Source organism: Mauremys mutica, chromosome 5 (genome assembly GCF_020497125.1).
Source record: "Mauremys mutica isolate MM-2020 ecotype Southern chromosome 5, ASM2049712v1, whole genome shotgun sequence".
NCBI lineage: Eukaryota > Metazoa > Chordata > Testudines > Geoemydidae > Mauremys > Mauremys mutica.
Window position 1 is genome coordinate 108811122 of NC_059076.1, and position 18321 is coordinate 108829442.

The following is an 18321-nucleotide window of genomic DNA, read 5'->3' on the forward strand; positions in this document are numbered from 1 at the left end:
TATTATTAAGGTTGCAAAGTCAAGTGCATGTGCTTGTACATTATGATACAGTCTCCAATTACATTTATTACATATTTTGATGGTTTTCTACATTTTCAAATATATTGATTTCAACTACAACACAGAATACAAAGTGTATAGTGCTCACTTCATATTATTATTTTTCCTTACAAATATTTGCACTGTAAAAATGATAAACAAAAGAAACAGTATTTTTCAATTCACCTCATAGTAGTACTGTAGTGCAATCTCTTTACATGAAAGTTGAACTTACAAATGCAGAAATACATATTAAAAAATACTGCATTCAAAAATAAAACAAATGTAAAACTTTAGAGCCTACAAGTCCACTCAGTCCTACTTCTTGTTCAGCCAGTCTCTAAGACAAACAAGTTAGTTTACATTTATGGGAGATAATGCTGCCTGCTTCTTGTTTACAATGTCACCTGAAAGTGAGAACAGGTGTTTGCATGTCACTTTTGTAGCCAGCGTTGCAAGGTATTTACATGCCAGATATGCTAAACATTTGTATGCCCCTTCGTGCTTCGGCCTCCATTCCAGAGGACATGCGTCCATGCTGATGATCGTTTAAAAAAATAAATGCATTAATTAAATTTGTTACTTAACTTCTTGGGGGAGAATTGTATGTCTCCTGTTCTGTTTTACCGGCATTCTGCCCTATATTGCATGTTATAGCAGTCTCTGATGTTTGTTTTAAGAACACTTTCATAGCAGATTTGATAAAACGCACACAAGGTACAATGTGAGATTTTTAGAAATAGCTACAGCACTCGACCCCAGATTTTAAGAATCTGAAGTGCTGTCCAAAATCTGAGAGGTGCGAGGTGTGGAGCATGCTTTCAGAAGTCTTAAAAGAGCAACACTCCAATGCAGAAACTACAGAATCCAAACCACCAAAAAAGAAAATCAACTTTCTGCTGGTGGCATCTGAGTCAGATGCAGAAAATGAACATGCGTTGGTCTGTACTGCTTTGGATCATTATCTAGCAGAACCTGTCATCAGCATATTACGTATGTCCTCTGGAATGGTGGTTGAAACATGAAGGGACATATGAATCTTTAGCACATCTGGTACGTAAATACCTTGCAATGCTGGCTACAAAAGTGACATGCAAACACCTGTTCTCACTTTCAGGTGACATTGTAAACAAGAAGCAGGCAGCATTATCTCCTGCAAATTGTAACCAAACTTGTTTGTCTGAGCGTAGGCTGAAGTAGGACTGAGGCTCTAAAGTTTTACATTGTTTTATTTTTGAATGCAATTATTTTTTTGTATGTAATTCTTCATTTGTAAGTTCAACTTTCATGATAAAGAGATTGCACTACAGTATTTGTATGAGGTGAACTGAAAAATACTTTCTTTTTGTTTATCATTTTTACAGTGCAAATATTTGTAAGGAAAATAATAATATAAAGTGACCACTGTACATTTTGTATTCTGTGTTGTAATTGAAATAAATATATTTGAAAATGTAGAAAACATCAAAAATATTTAAATAAATTTCAACTGGTATTCTATTGTTTAACAGTGCAATTGATTTTTTTGAGTTAATTGCATGAGTTAACTGTGATTGATCAACAGCCCTATTGAAAATAAAATTGTGTTGCAAATCTCCAAATAAATACTTACTGAAGAAGCTCGTTTGCTTTCAAGATGAAGGAGCCCACAGCAGTAATAGCATCTGCAAAGACAGCAACCATTTTTAGTTTTCAAAACGAACATCAGTGTGATGAGTAGTAAGCCGATTACTGTACCTTCAATTCCAGCTGCGTCTAGTCCAAGAGACTCATATTTTTGTTTCCATGATGCCATTCCTTTCAGTTCACTCAAATGGTATAATAATGCCTCAGAGCCACTATTACAGAAAAGCATAATTTCTTAATCAAGTGGAGACTCATTGTTTAACTGACAAATATTTTATACATAATATCTTACTCTTTTACAGCACTTTCTCATCCCTACTTTGTAAAATTATTTCAAATATATCATTATCCTCATTTTACAGAAAGCAAGCATTATGTTCAAAACAATTACTTACTTTTTTGAATCACAGACCCCAGCCCCTAAACATCAGTTACAGCACATTTCCTGTACAGTGTTAGACTTTTCTAGCACTAATCAGTTATATAAATCAAGTATTTTTTCCCTTAAAGTATTTTAAGGAGATAAGAGTTAATATTCAAATTACATTTTATAGTTTTCTGATGTCACAAAATAACAGACTAAACTCTGCATGATCATGGCAAGAAGTGGTCATGTTTTTGTTGGGCTCAGTTTCTTTTAAACAAATATTTACTAATAAATTTATCTCTGTAATTCATTATGTGTTATACGACTTACCTCTGCAAGTGACTTATGACTAATTTTTGTATACTGGAATAGGAAGACTCTATGGACTGACCAAGCTTTTTTAAACCCTGATAGAAAAGAGACATGCTTCATTACAGTATATTAATAGGACACTTATGAAAGATACTGAAATAGATCATTTAAAGACAGTAAACATTACCATACCTTTACTGTTAGTTGGTTCATTAAAAGTGCTTGAAGTTCAAGGCTAAGTGACAAAAATTAAAATAAGTGTTCTTTCTTTAATCTGAATATGCATTTACAAGTTGAAACTGGAATATAAAAACCCAAGCAGCAACTACCTTGCTTTGCCCCACAAGAGCAGCTGCATAAACTCGTCCTGTACAGATGTGGTTGTGTTCTTTTCCTGTTAATCAAAAATTACTGAAATAAACTGATGATTTTTATTTAATTACATATATACAACATTAGAATTGCAAACACCTCATTTAAAATACAGAGAAACAAAATATATCATTGAACACTGAAAATGCATTCTTGATCACTGGAAATTCAATGATTAAAATGGGAAAAATGTTCACTACTTTCACATTTATTCCATTAGTGATAAGAGTTTTGAACATTATTTTCATTAATTCAGAATCTATGTTACCAAACCATTTTTTTAATTTGTTAAATACTAGCAAAGATTACAAAATTTATGCCACTCCAACAGCATCTCATTGATAGCTCCCTTATACATATTCTACTATACTTTTTCCCACTTGACATAAAGACAGTGAGATGAACTGAGCTGCAGGTGCTCCAGTTCAATAGTTATGATAATTGAAATCTGTGCTAGGAAATTATTTGCTTATAAAAAACAGAATTCAATTTTAGCCACTCACAAATTAAGAGTGTAAATATACTGCTCAAGTTGTACACTTTCACGGACAGGCTGGTCAATCACTAACAGAAGTATATTCAGTGGGCTAGAAAACACAAATCTAATAAGAAGGCAATCAGCCAATAATTATATTAGTGGACAACCATCACTACTGCATGAACATGAATCCATTAAAATAATGAGATCTACAACAGTCAGTTGGTATATCATCATCACCATCATCATCGGACTAGAAAGTCACAGGATAATACTACTGAACCCTCAAACAATGCTTTCTCAACTTTAAAGCACTTGGCAAACATTAATTTCTAATGGACTCCAGCTTGCCTCTGAATTTACAGAGACCATTATCCTGTGATAGCTGTTCATTACACAAGATATAGACAAATTAAGAGAAAGTCCAGAGAAGAGCAACAAAAATTATTAAAGGTCTAGAAAACATGACCTATGAGGGAAGATTGAAAAAAAAAAAAAAGGGTTTGTTTAGTCTGGAAAAGAGAAGACTGAGAGGGGACATGATAACAGTTTTCAAGTACATAAAAGGTTGTTACAAGGAGGAGGGAGAAAAATTGTTGTTCTTAATCTCTGAGGATAGGACAAGAAGCAATGGGCTTAAATTGTAGCAAGGGAGGTTTAGGTTGGACATTAGGAAAAACTTCCTAACTGTCAGGGTGGTTAAGCGCTGGAATAAATTGCCTAGGGAGGTTGTGGAATCTCCATCATTGGAGATTTTTAAGAGCAGGTTAGACAAACACCTGTCAGGGATGGTCTAGATAATATTTAGTCCTGCCATGAGTGCAGGGGACTGGACTAGATGACCTCTCAAGGTTCCTTCCAGTCCTATGATTTCTAGAACTGAGATATGAAATAATTTAATGTAAATAAGAAAGCTATTCATTCTCTGCCTTCCCCAAATAATTGCTTATACCACAATACCTGTACAAATTTGGTCAGACGTGAGTCCATCTGCATCAGTATTTCTTCCCATGCTTCACACATACATGTCAATGACAACTTTATATACTGCAATGCAAATAAAAGTGCAGTGACTTTTTTAAAATTCAGACAAAACATATATATGTTCTCATAAGAATCTTATCTTTACATTTCTAAAGCTGTGCTCTATATTAACTTAAAAATCAACCTAAATCCCTAAGTAAGCAAGTATTTTATACTAATAGAGTTAAAAAATCGAATGCCTATAACAACTGTGGTATTAAAAAGAATTCATAACAAAAATGTACCTGTAGCAGAGTTGAAATATGAGTAAATTTCCTGGCCATTCGAGTTACCTCAGGTAAATAAAACGATAGCAGACTGGTGTCCAGCTGCAATATGCAAGGCAAGCAACAGTTATAATCAGATGGATGGTTTATGTTACAATAGACTGGATCATGTGCATTAAGGCAAAAACCACAAAAACTGGTCCATTCTCCATTTTAAATTTTCCCTCTTTTAAACCCAATAGATAAAATAGTTGTTTAGATCACAGGTGAAGTAGACATTTCCTTAACATATCTATGCCAATCCTTGTTATACATCTTAGAAATCTGATACTTGTTTTTTGTGTTTTGACTGGCATAGAGGCAATGTAATAGACACAGACTAACTGAGATCTTAAGTGTAGTATTGTTAAATTGTGTCAATATGGAAAGGCTTGGCAATCTGAGTCACTATAATAGGGAATAGTACAACTGTCTCGTTGTTAGTTTGGCAGAAAGGAGACAGTATATAAAAAGGCTTTAGAATATGGCTGCTGTCAGAAAAATGCAAACATTTCAGAGCTTCATCACTGTCAGTCACGTATTACAACAATCTGAGTCAAAATGAAGAATCCAAAAAACCTAAATATTACATGAACTTTAGAGAAGGTGGAAATAAAAATAAACGTTTATCTTTATGTAAATAGAAATGACGAAAATATATTAGAATTGCTTGATATGAGTAGTAAAAATAAATAGTTTTAATATTTTAACAGAACATTTAGAAAACACCACTATTTGTGTGCTTGCAGTCTTCATTTTACTCACCTGGAAATACGTAATCTCTGGTGCACTGTCTGGGGAAACTTGCACCTCTGTAATGACTGATAGTGATTTCAAATCACTAGAAAAGCATAATCCAAGGCAAGAACCTGCCACCTGAAAGAATCCAATGTAAAGGGATTAAAGTATCTCATTTTCTCAATAGCCCCATAAGTACAAGTACATATACTACACTGATTTTTAACTAAACACATACCCTTATTTCAAACAGAAACTGAATTCTATTTCTGTGTAAATATCAACTGAAAAGAGAAAAGAACAGGAGTACTTGTGGCACCTTAAAGACTAACAAATTTATTTTAGCATGAGCTTTCGTGAGCTACAGCTCACTTCTTCGGATGCATAGAATGGAACACACAGACAGGAGATATTTATACATACAGAGAACATGAAAAGGTGGAAGTATGCATAACAGGAAAAGTCTAATCAATTGAGATGAGCTATCATCAGCAGGAGGGAAAAAAACTTTTCCTTATCTTAATTATCACTTCAAAAAGTTTTTTTTCCTCCTGCTGATGATAGCTCATCTCAATTGATTAGACTTTTCCTGTTGTTATGCATACTTCCACCTTTTCATGTTCTCTGTATGTATAAATATCTCCTGTCTGTGTGTTCCATTCTAAGCATCCGAAGAAGTGAGCTGTAGCTCACAAAAGCTCATGCTAAAATAAATTTGTTAGTCTTTAAGGTGCCACAAGTACTCCTGTTCTTTTTACGGATACAGACTAACACGGCTGCTACTCTGAAACCTGAAAAGAGAAAGTCTCAGCTAATGAAGGGAAGCAAAAATGTGTGGTTACTGTTTTGTTTTGGACCATCAGTATTAAATTAGTGTAATTATACAGGATTTCAAGTTTTCCAGACAGAATACTAATTAAAAAAACAAATAACCACACAACTATCCCTCTCTTTGGGTTTTAAGCATAGTAATACTGAAGTGCTCAAGCTGCAATATTTTACACTCCCAAAGATGAACTAAAAACTGTGGTTAACTAATAAGGTGTATTTTAAGAGGAGAAATGATGCAGAAAGTATAAAAACAAAAGCAAAACAACAACAAAAACAAAAACACACATACCCCTGTTACTGTAGCAATCTTATACATGCCATAAGCATAAACCTCGATGAATCCAGAACTGCCTCCAAGGACAAGGGCATTTAGCCTGATAACAAATAAGTCACAGAAATTACTCAGTGAATTGTTCAGATTTGGGGGGAAAAAATCCATTTTTACTGGATTATGACAAGCCTAGTCAGCCAACTAGTGATTTACTGTTTCTACTCCATATGAATACCTATTCTTAGGATTTAATATTTAAAAGTAATCAAAGTCTGTAGTGTGAAGATTATCACCAATATATAGTCAACATTAAAACAAGACAAAAATTTCACATACATTAAAATATTGTTTAAACAGAAATTAACAGCTCTACAAAAAAGTTACTAGCTCCAATGCCATCAGTATAGATATATTAGATATGTGATGAAAGAACATTTGATTTATACACATGCCCTAATTAGCAATCTTCTTTCTAAAGAGTAGACAACATATTTACTTTTTTAAATCATCTTTTATATTCAGCTAATTTTACTTTAATTTAACTCTGAATATGTCACCAGCAGTCACACAATGGCATTGCCCCACTCAATTTCAAATGCAATGAAAATTGAAAACAAATATAGCACTTGAGAACAAGCACCAATGACAACAGCGACAGAAGAGGGAATCCCATCCAGTGGACAGGGCACTGGACTGGGCCTGAGAGACTGGCATTTTGTTCCTGGCTGTAATGCTAACTTGCTGTGTGACCTTGGACAACTCACTTCATCTTTCAGTGCCTATGTTTCCTCTCCCATCCTTTGTCGGTCCGTTTGTATTGTAAACTCTTTGGGGTAGGTGATCTATGGTGGGGCTGAATCTTATGCTGTAATTTTAAACCGAGTAAGCACTGACCATATTTCCAAGTGGTTTCAGGTCCTGCTGGATTAACAATCAAAACATTCCCTGCAAAAACAGGTCAGAGATTTTTTTTCTGATTATATTAGAGGATGAGGAGGAAGCTGCAGTTAACTATTTTTTAAAGAGGGGGGAGACAGTTCAGTGGTTTCAACACTGGCCTGCTAAACCCAAGGTTGTGAGTTCAATCCTTGAGGGGGCCATTTAGGGATGTGGGGCAAAAATCTGTCTGGGGATTGGTCCTTGTTTGAGCAGGGGTTGAACTAAATGATCTCTTAAGGTCCCTTCCAACCCTGATATTCTATGGTGTGTTTGATAGCATATTTCTCTAGCCTAAGAAGAGGACCTATCCAAGCTGCAAATGGGGGAGACAAAAAAAGGGCAGGTGGTGTTAAAGAATATCCATTACTTCCATTTGTTTTAAATAGGCCAGCTTTAAAGTGATTGTAATTACACTGCCATGAGACAAAGGGTGTTTTTTACAAGAATTGTTATGCTTAATGTTTATAAACCAGGTCTGGGGTTTTGGGGAGTTTTTTTGCTAGTGGATTCTTTGGCAGAATGGAGAATTAGCTGAACTATGACATCACAAAAAACTTAAACATGATCAGCTGAGAGATGAAGGGATTCTTTACCAGACTCCGGAACATTTTGGTTTTACTTAACATGTATTTAACTCAAGATTAAGACAATTTAAAAGAAAGCTCTCTGTGAAATGTTCAGCCACCTCTCCCTCTCCTTCAATTAAAGGGTGATAAAGACCTCACTTCAGTTCTATATTCCTTCATGGAGTCCTCCAGCAAAAAGAGACAGACTTGATTCAATTAAATCCTTCTTTACACTTTATAAAAGACAAGAGACTTTCTTGCCACCCCTTTTGTAGTCGCAATTAAGAAAAAGTTACAAATTATTTTAAATCCAAACTTGCTGGTTTTCGGGTTTTTTAAAACAGATTTCAAAGAATAATACTTACCTTACATCACCCAAGAGCTTCATAATCTCATCTGATTTTTCTTCACTACAAATATAAAAATGTGTTTATGGTAACCCATAGGCAATCATTCGCATCATTATAAGAAAACATATTAAGTCACTGGTTCTTACCTGAAAATTTTTGCAGTGGTACTGTAGCTAAATTGAAGTCAAAATAAAGTTTGAGAAATAAGTGCCTTCAGTAAAGATGTCTTCTTATTTACTTCAGAACAGTTGTGTACTATTAAACATAAAAAACCCCAAAAATGACACCAAATGACAAATTAAGATATTTACGCTTTTTAATTTAACACCTACTTTTTTGGCAATGCAGGTAATTTAGGCAGGAGAAGATTTGACTCATCCTCAGCATTATAAAATGAAGTGAGAACACTGAAAAAGAAGAAATTATTAAAATGTCTTTGCCTTTGCTGCCAGACTTTAAAAATAGTAAAAAGTTTTTAAAAAATAAAATAAATGCCAGGTAGTAATTTAGATTCAACATATCATGTATGTTCAAAGAGTTACAAATCTCACAAGCATATCATTTGTTTTCTAAATACACATCTACCTCAATATAACACTGTCCTTGGGAGCCAAAAAATCTTACCGCGTTATAGGTGAAACCGTGTTATATTGAACTTGCTTTTGATCCACCGGAGTGTGCAGCCTCGCCCCCCAACCCCCCCGGAGCACTGCTTTACCGCGTTATATCCAAATTCGTATTATATCGGGTGGCGTTATATCGAGGTAGCGGTGTATACACTTTTAAAAACACAATCACATCAATACAAGACGACTAGTGAGCTATCTTTTTGTTTTTATATCCTCTCCTTTTGGCTTAGCGTTTCCCATATAGAAAGGGGAAGAACAAGTTTATATTTGCTGGTTCAGTGATTTGCTTCCCAAATCTTCCATCGTTATTAATTATTTGCATTCCAACAGTGTGTGGGGCCCTGATCATAGAGCACAGGACTCCACTGTGTTAGACAATGTACAAACACCAAATATATATATATATATATATATATATATATATATATATATATATATATATATATATATATATATATATATATATAGTTGGTGTTTGTACATTGTCTAACACAGTGGAGTCCTGTGCTCTATATATATATATATATATATATATATATATATATTTCTCCTGCCCTGAAGAGCTTTAAATACTTCCTAGCACGAGTCTATGGGTCATATCCAAAGCCCACTGAAGTCAACAGAAAGACTCCTCAGTCTAAAGCAAAGCTTTATTTACAACCTCATTTCAGGTTAACGTATATCCATAAGTTAAGTTCCAGCATTTTATGTGTTTATGCTGGATGCATGAGGCTGCAATTACAATTATGTAGAAATTACTGTAAAGAGAGATTGAGGAAACCCACAACATATTCAGCAGAAAGTTACTTATGAAGATGCTGAGTTTGGAAACAGGCCACAAGGGCATTAGTCTATGGTTAAAAGATATCCCCAAGTTTAATATTTCCTTTCCGGTTCAGGGTTTGTGTTTGAGGGGAGGGGGAAGAATGTCACACTTACCTAGCCTTAATCCCTTTTAAACAAAATTTTTGTTTATGGAATTTCTTGGGTTTTTTATACAGCCAGTGTAGAAGGGTTTGGGAGGACACAGAAATGGGTGCGGGGATGCCCCCATCTTCCTCTGTGGCATGTGGAACTATGGAGGGCACATATCATATCTGTGCAAATGTCAGAGTGAATGGAAGCACAATTTACGACTAATGGCACACAAATTGCAAGACAACAGGGGTACTCTTATGTCCTGAGATACAAATGTAATGAAGACAGCACTTCCAATAGCTCTGGGTCTCCCATCAATGCATTAAAAATAAACAAATCACTAAAATTCTTGAAAATGTGGATAAAATATTATTTTAAATTTCAGAGGGGTAGCCGTGTTAGTCTGGTTCTGTAGAAGCAGCAAAGAATCCTGTGGCACCTTATCTGTTAGTCTATAAGGTGCCACAGGATTCTTTGCTGCTTCTATTTTAAATTTATCACCTTCCATTGTCCAGGTAGAATGAAGCAGATTACAACAATAAGTTTGATATTGATTATTGATTGATTATTAGAATAGCACCTGAGCAGCAATTATGCAAGTCAATACTAGCTCATATGTCTAAATAAATAAGCTATAATAAACTACAAATTAATAAATGGATGCACAAGATACTATTAAAAGTGTTCTTGTTGTTATAACTAGAAAACAAAAATATCAGACACAGCACTAGAACTGCATTGTTATCAATAAATATATGTAAAACCTACACTAGAAACAAAAAAGGGGATTTTTTAATGAAGTGGTGGGAAAAGTGAGTGAGCTGTGTGACAAAGTTACTTTTTTTTGCTTAACTATTATATTCCACTATTTAACTGTAAAGTTTTAGAGCTACCTGCTTTCTTCAGTTACTTCCATCCAATGCATGTAAGTAATAGGAGCATCCACTGAGAAAGAGTGTAAGCTTTCAGGCTTTTCTACATCACACAGGATCACACGCTTGGTATCAGCTAGGCCAAAAGCCAAAACTAGAAAAGTAACAGAATAATGTTAAACAATCAACACACAAAACATTGCAGCTACTTCAAACATACGACAAGCTAGGAAATGTAATGATTCTTCAGACATTAAATCCAAATGCTATATACAATTTTCTCTTTTTCTATTTATAGTACATTACTTTCACTTCTAATTTATACCATCTTACTAAAAAGCAGACTTGAAGTCAATCTTTTTTATTTTAAAATGGTATATTGGATCACACCTGACAAATGACCTGATCCTGGAGAGACTTTTGTACATGTTTAACCTAAGTCCATGCTTAGCTTACTGTTACTCATGGGAGAAAACATAAGATAAGCATAGACGAAAGTATTAGCAAATTTGGTGCCAAAAATACATTTGAGACACACTGTTCAATTAGCAAGGATATTTTATTGCAACATAACATAATTCTAAGATTCTCACAAGAACTCATCCCTACTTGATTAGAACACTGACACTAATATTCATTGGGCACTATTTGCATAAGGACTTACATGACTATATTCATATTTTTGAACTAATTCATTCCCAAAGAATGCCAGTTCATAATATAATTGGAGATTCTGCTCATTCATATGCAGATGGATGATTGATCTGGAACATCTTTGCACTATTAAGAGTTGAAAATTGTGCCATGCAATTTGAATAATAATATTCTCATAATTGCAATCAGATTTTAGATTTCACCTGTTACTTCAGTGCCACAATAATCTGGCCATTCTTTATACATTGCATCACACATCAAAGTGGTACCTTTCACTATCATTTTAACAGTACTGCTACAAAAAATTAAGCTACCCCTTTCTTAATATTTTGTAGTGGGTATTTTCTTTTCGAGATAGTTGGTACTGTGTTCACTAAAGGTATCTGTTGATTTCCAACACCATTTTTATTGCAGCACAAAGCATCATATATTTAACATTACTTTTGCCATCTGGTCTCCAAGCAAGGGCTGTAACTTCTTTCCCTGTATTTTCATTTGGTGGCAAACTCCAAACTCGTTGAAAGTTTGCAAGTCGGTGAAGTAAAACCTGAAAAGCAGATAGATTAAATGTAGGAAACTTGAACATCTTCCTCCTTTAACAATATTTTGTAAGTCAGCCACTAAAGATGCACTTCTTTTTATTAGACTTAAATAAATCCCCACATCCTGAAAGTCAGATCTAGAACTATTTGTATCAAGAAAGCAGTCATTCTACATACAAACACACACACCGTTCTGGGGCATACTGCCTACTACGAAGCAATGAAAAGAAGTTTTCGGTTAAGACCTGAAGTCTACAATCAACCTGGCTAATCGAAATAATATGGTATTTAGAGAGGCCTCCCCATCACAGATAGTAACTGTGTTGTGGAAGCATTGCCATTGATCTTCCCATGCATAGCCAGATTCATCATGAGGAGACCAGAGGGCAGAGCAGTGGTTTTTAATCTTTTTTCATTTGCGGACACCCTAAAAAATTTCAAATGGAGATGTAGACCCTTTTGGAAATCTTAGGCATACTATGCAGACCTGCATGGGTCTGTGGACCACAGGTTGAAAACCACTGGTAAACAGTGGAGATTTTAACAAAAAGAATGTGTTGTGGAGGGAGAGAGGGAAACAAGGAAAACAGGAACTGAGAGAGAGAGACCAGAAAAAGATATTTTAAAAAATGTTCTGATAGAAACAACCCCCCTACCCTGTCATCAGCAGACAGCACTGCCATAAGATCAGAAGCAATATGTGGCAAACTGGCAAGGGAAGCTCTGAATTACGTTACCTCAAGAAAGAAACTGAGATATACAACATGTTGTTCCAGGACATACAGTCTGTCTCTCCACCACTAACTAGTTTTTTATACTTTTATTGGTTTTAAAATTATTTTAAATATAAATTAAATTTTTATACACTTGTTAAATCACATACAAAAACAAGAACTCTGCTGGGACACACACAAAAACTGGCATTCTGCTGGGAATTACCATTTGCTTAGATTGTTAAAAAAATAGAAAGGATAAAGTAAAGGCAAAAATTCTCCTATCACAAAGTATTTTTGATCCAATATACAAGAACTATTATATTGTGGACAAAGGCCCACATATATAGTAAAAAAACACACTGAGACAATATACCCATTTCACCCCCAGCAGCAACTATTGCTCTTTACTCCCAGGGATCTTAACCTGAACATTTTGAAGATAAGTACAGAATCTTGTAGTGATGGGATGAACATTTAAATTATACTCCTTTTCCAGAACACATCTGAAGAACATCAGGATTGTGAGAGAACACAAGACAGGAAGAAAATCAGCAAGCAATTTTTAAAAACACTTTAGGAAAACAGGATGCTTCCCAAAGTCATCGGAGACTGAACATTTGAGACAGATTCAGATACAGCATGTTCAGGCATTGTGCCAGATTCTTCACACCACTGTTCCACTAAATTCTGCCTTGCAACACATCAAGCAGATACTGTAAACCTGAGTTTCTCCTGAACAGATGTTAGCAACTGTCCCATGCAGCCAGCATAGAAGAACAAAGTTCTTGGCTAAATTAGCTGTACAGCTAACAAAATGCCTTGGAACTGCCAACATGGTAAACCCAGGGCACTTACCAAGTCATTCTCATGTGAAGGGTTTAAAAAAAAAAAAAAACACTCATACAGATACATGCCACACTAAGACTGGAGGAGCAGGGCCGGCTCCAGACCCCAGCGCGGCAAGCACGCGCGTGGGGCGGCCCTTTCCCGGCGGGGCGGCAGGCTGGGCCGGCGGACCTGCCGCAGTCATGCCTGCGGGAGGTCCACCGGAGCCCCGGGACGACCGGACCTGCCGCAGGCATGACTGCGGACGGTTCGCTGGTCCCGCGGCTCCGCTGGACCTCCTGCGGCAGCTCAAGCGGAGCCGCCGGACTTGCGAACCGTCCGCAGCTGCGGGAGGTCCAGCCGAGCCGCGCGACCAGCGGACCCTCTGCAGTCATGCCCGCGGGAGGTCCGCTGCTCCCGCGGCTCCGCGCCTCCCGCGCATGACTGCTTGGGGCGGCCAAAAAGGTAGAGCCGCCCCTGGGAGGCAGCTATGCACCACTATTCATGTGTCTGACGAGGCCATAAGGAATCAGGAGGCATGTTTTGGATATGTCAGTAGTGGCCATTGAGGGTAACCAATGCTACCTCCCGGCACAGCACTGCCCAGCTGGCAAGGGGGAGACTCGAGTTCTTTCCCTCCGGAGAACCAGGTACGGGGCACTGGACTGGACCCGCGGAGCGGAGCCCTGTGTGGTGAACCCTAAGGGAACGGCTGGAGGAGGGGGCAGGCAGCAGGCCCCTCGCTGTCAGCCAGGGCACCCCGCGGCCCCTAGCAGGAGAGATCCCAGCAGCCCTGGCTAAGGAGGCGGGTTCTCTACCCACCATTTCCAGCTGCTGAGCCGGGCCCTCCAGCTGCCCCCGTCTGTCGCACCCCCGGCCCCGCCTTACCTCCCCCACTTTGTTGGCAAGGGCGATGAGATCCCTCTTGGGAGACCAGGCCATGAAGATGATTTCCTGGGGAAGCTGCTTCTCCCCGACCTGCCGGAAAGCAGGCATGGCGGGCGGGCGGCTCCTGCACCCGCACACCGGCGCGGGGCTCGGGGCACAGCCTGCTCGGAAGCCCCCTTCTCTCACCGCCGATCTCCGTCCCCGTCCCCGTCCCCGTCCCCGTCCCCTTCCCCGGCAGCCCCGCTCCGCGCCCGGAGCCAGCAGACAGCCGGGAGCCCGGCTTCACCGGTCGGGCGCCCACACAACGCAGCTCCGCCTCCCCGAGTTCCTGGCGCCCTTGGCTCGTCACTGCGCGGCCGCCGGGCTCCGCCTCCCAAGGCCGCCGTGCGGCGCGCAGGGGCCGCCTGAGCCGGGGAGCCTGGCACGCGCCCCCGCCTCCCGGGCCACGGGTCGCTGGCCCCAGCCGAGGCCCGCTCACACCCCCGAGCGGGTGGATGGCCAGAGCCCTGGGGCGAGCCCCCAGGCGTGCTGCTGGGCGGGGGCGGGGACCCCTCCGCTGCCGCTCGGGCCACAGAAAGCCCCTTATCTCGGGGGGCGCTTGCGATACCAACCTAAGGGGCGGGGGATTTTAACTGGGTTACGCAACTGCTGCAGCAGCCTGTGTGGATGCTCCTTGCGTGTTAGTGGGTTTGCTGGGCTTCCTTTGAGTCAGCTGGGAACAAGTAGAAGCCCTGGTCTGCACTAGGAATTTAGGTCATATTTAGCAGCATTAGATCAATTTAACCCTGCACCCATCCATACGACGAAGCCATTTTTGTCAAAGGGCTCTTAAAATTGATTTCCGTACTCCTCCCCGATGACAGGAGTAGCGCTGAAATCAACATCGCTGGGTTGAATTTGGGGTAGTGTGGACACAGTTCGATGGTATTGCTGTCCAGGAGCTATCCCAGAGTGCCTCATTGTGACCGTTCTGGACAGCAGTTTGAACTCAGATGCACTAGCCAGGTACACAGGAAAAGCCCTGGGAACTTTTGAATTTCATTTCCTGTTTGGCCAGCGTGGCGAGCTCAGCAGCACAGGTGACCATGCAGTCCCCCCAAAATGTTTCTACGCTCCCCTGATCATCTCTGTCCCTGAGATCGCAGATTAGAAGGCAAAAAAAAACAAAAAACAACGCACTTGCAATTACATGTTTTCCAAGCTCATGCAGTCCTCCCGCACTAATAGGGGGGCATTCAGTGGCAGAGGCCAGGGAAGAGTTGCTCTGTTTGCTTAACGACAAAAGTATCATGCCTCGCTAGCGATCCTGCCTGAGCCAGGTTGCTGTGTCACATGCACTCCGTGCTGTGTCAGCTTTGGGTGGGGGCATGACAGCTTTGTGAGCAGGAAGGCCATAGATATAGACATTGTATTAGGTAGCTTCTGTAGCTAGAGAAAACAGTCCTGTCTATTTGGCAGTCTGGCAAAAAAAGAAGAGCTCGTAGTGTAGTGGTTATCACATTCACCTAGCACACAAAAGCCCTGTAGTGTAGGGGTTTTCACGTTCACTTAACACATGAAATGTCCCTGGTTTGAAACTGGGTGGAAACAGGTCGCTGTTCCTTTTTCTGACTCCCCTCCTGCATTTTTAGTCTTAGAACAGACCGCGCAGTGAAATTTTACTTTGAATTATATCAATTATGAGTTAAATAATATGGAAGCTCTCTCTAAGTTATAGTCTTGGGTTCCTTACCCTTTCAGCTGCTCTGATAAATTAACATTTTTGTTAGGGGCGGGTGAAAATTTTCATGAAGCCTTTTATAGGGACTAAATGCTATCTAGGACTCTGAAATAATCTGAACATGGCCCATAGAGTGTAATCCTTCATTCTGGATTTGTCATTCCACAAATTGAACTGCTCCTTACTACTGTCCAGGCTTCATGATAAGCCATGGGAGCAAGGGGCAGGCTGGGGTAGGTGCGACTGCGCAGTGCTGCCGGCTGGGAGAGTAGCCTGAAGTAGAAGCCTCCAGCTTGCATGATATTCCAGGCAGGACTGAATCTCCATGAGACAAAACTTAAAGAAGAGAATGACTTGGAGTCACTCGATGCTCTAAGAGGAGAATAACCATGTCTGTTCAGGCACCTCTGATCGACCTCACCGAGGTCTGCCAGCTGAGCTGGACCGTGGCTGGCAGGAGCTGGCGGACAGAGCCCTAGTTCCGATCGATCAGGCAGGCAGCGGGCTGAGCGAGGCCAGCGGACGGGACCCTGGAAAAAAGGCGCAAAATGATTGTCTGCCATAGCTTTCACTGAAGGAAGGAGGGAGGGGGGCCTGACGACATGTACCTCAAACCACCTGCGACAAAGTTTTTGCCCCATCTGGCATTGGGAGCTTAACCCAGAATTCCAATGGGCAGCGGAGACTGCAGGAACTGTGGGATAGCTACCTACAGTGCACCGCTCTGTAAGTCGATGCTAGCCACGGTAGTGGGGACGCACTCCACTGACTTAATGTGCTTAGTGTGGACATACGCAATAGACTGTATAAAATTGAATTCTAAAAAATCGACTTCTATAAAATCGACCTAATTTCATAGTGTAGACATACCCTTAGGAAAACACTTTTCCTTCCATTCTGCTAAGGATCAGGCAGAGCTTTTTACACACACACACCCTTTGACGCACATTTACAAATGTCTCTTCCTGAAAGGCCCAGTAGCAAGATTGACTGTGGAAACAGGCTACTCTCCCTCGCTCATAGCCTGGTAACTGGAGCAGTCGTTGCACGTGATTTATGGTGCACTCCATTTCTCTCCCAGCGAATCTAGTGCCAAATGAAGCACTGCAGGACTTGGCATAAGTAAACAAGGAGGGGGATAGTGGGGAAGGAAACATGCCAAGGAGACTGAGGAAAGAGTCCATCAGACGGAGCCTTACATTGAAACGTGTTGTTAAGCTCCCACCTTAATGCTTGTTCAGAGAGAGGCAGAGTTATGCAGGTCAGTGGTGGTCACCATAACTTGATACAGCGGTCCAAGAATAAGGGAGAAGGCTTTACATTGGTGAGCTTTGCAGCACAAATAAGAATGTGAACAGAAATGAAAGCACTTGTGTGTGTGTGCTAGGGCAGAATAAGGTTTCCTCTTTCTGGTTTGGGGTAAAACTTTGTGAGGTCTAGCCTGCTAATAGTTTAGGGTGGTGTTTTTGGAAGTAGGGAGGGTTATAAGAGGTGGGGTGATGAAAAGAGCTAATGAGCCTATCTATGTAGGCCTCATTTCCAGTAGGCTCAAAATAGTAGGCAGTGTTGAACCTCTATGCTGACTTGCATTTGAAGAGAGGTAGGAAGGAAATACAAATCAGGCCTGCTACGCCAGTGTTTCTTGTTGTCCTAAGGCAGGTTCCTACCCAGTGCTATTAACCTTCCTCCTTTCATATGCAGAGGGAATGACTGGGCATTTGCATCTTAATTCTTACTATCTTTTGTATAAAATTCCTCATAAAGCAACGCTTGAATCCCTTTTTACAGGAAAGTACTTCCCCCCCTCCTCTTCCTCCTGTGGGTGGAACATCTCCCTTACGAGAATTTATTGGTCAACCCTTGTACTAGAGATCTGAAGCCCTAGTGGCTCAGCTGGACGGAGGATAAGAACCTAATGCACACACACTGTCTGGCTCACTCAGCATTGCCAGCATGTTGCTTTGGTAGAGGTAGCGAGGTTAGAATGAAGGTGACATGTTGGATGAAACCTCAGACTGTTGAGGCCTTTCTGAAGCCTTAGCACAATTAACAGACCAGGAGGAGAGGGGGGGAAGTGAATGACGAAGAGGAGTAATCATGACCCTGTGCCCTTCTGATTGAGTTTTTTCCAAAGTATATGGTTTTGCAAGATGGAAATTCTGGCAACAGTTAACTATTTCTATGTGAAATACAGCTTGTTACCTAATGGAAAATTCCCACCTGACAGGCTGGAAAACTCCACACTTAACATAGCTTCTGCTGAGCAGGAAGAAATCTGGACACTTGAATGCTCGGACACCTCTCAAGTTCCCCTGCAGACAGAAAGCCAGCCACTGGACATTTGCATGACACTGGGTAAATATGAATCTAGGGGGTAAT

At 39.9% G+C, this 18321-nt stretch overlaps 1 protein-coding gene across 1 annotated transcript in view; it reads right to left on the reverse strand.

The window, feature by feature from the left end:
* The window catches only part of ANAPC4 (anaphase promoting complex subunit 4), a 31943-nt gene extending 17516 nt beyond the window's left edge, over window positions 1-14427 (reverse strand). The window contains exons 1-15 of the mRNA XM_045019336.1: window positions 14223-14427; window positions 11693-11798; window positions 10619-10751; window positions 8511-8585; window positions 8325-8351; window positions 8194-8238; window positions 6342-6426; window positions 5249-5359; window positions 4463-4546; window positions 4155-4241; window positions 2674-2738; window positions 2537-2579; window positions 2363-2439; window positions 1777-1877; window positions 1652-1703 (exon numbers count right to left, since the gene is read on the reverse strand). Coding sequence (XP_044875271.1) covers window positions 1652-1703; window positions 1777-1877; window positions 2363-2439; window positions 2537-2579; window positions 2674-2738; window positions 4155-4241; window positions 4463-4546; window positions 5249-5359; window positions 6342-6426; window positions 8194-8238; window positions 8325-8351; window positions 8511-8585; window positions 10619-10751; window positions 11693-11798; window positions 14223-14330 — 1199 coding nt within the window. The 5' untranslated portion in view covers window positions 14331-14427. The remainder of the gene's footprint in view (window positions 1-1651; window positions 1704-1776; window positions 1878-2362; window positions 2440-2536; window positions 2580-2673; window positions 2739-4154; window positions 4242-4462; window positions 4547-5248; window positions 5360-6341; window positions 6427-8193; window positions 8239-8324; window positions 8352-8510; window positions 8586-10618; window positions 10752-11692; window positions 11799-14222) is intronic.
* Between the last annotated feature and the right edge of the window lie 3894 nt (window positions 14428-18321).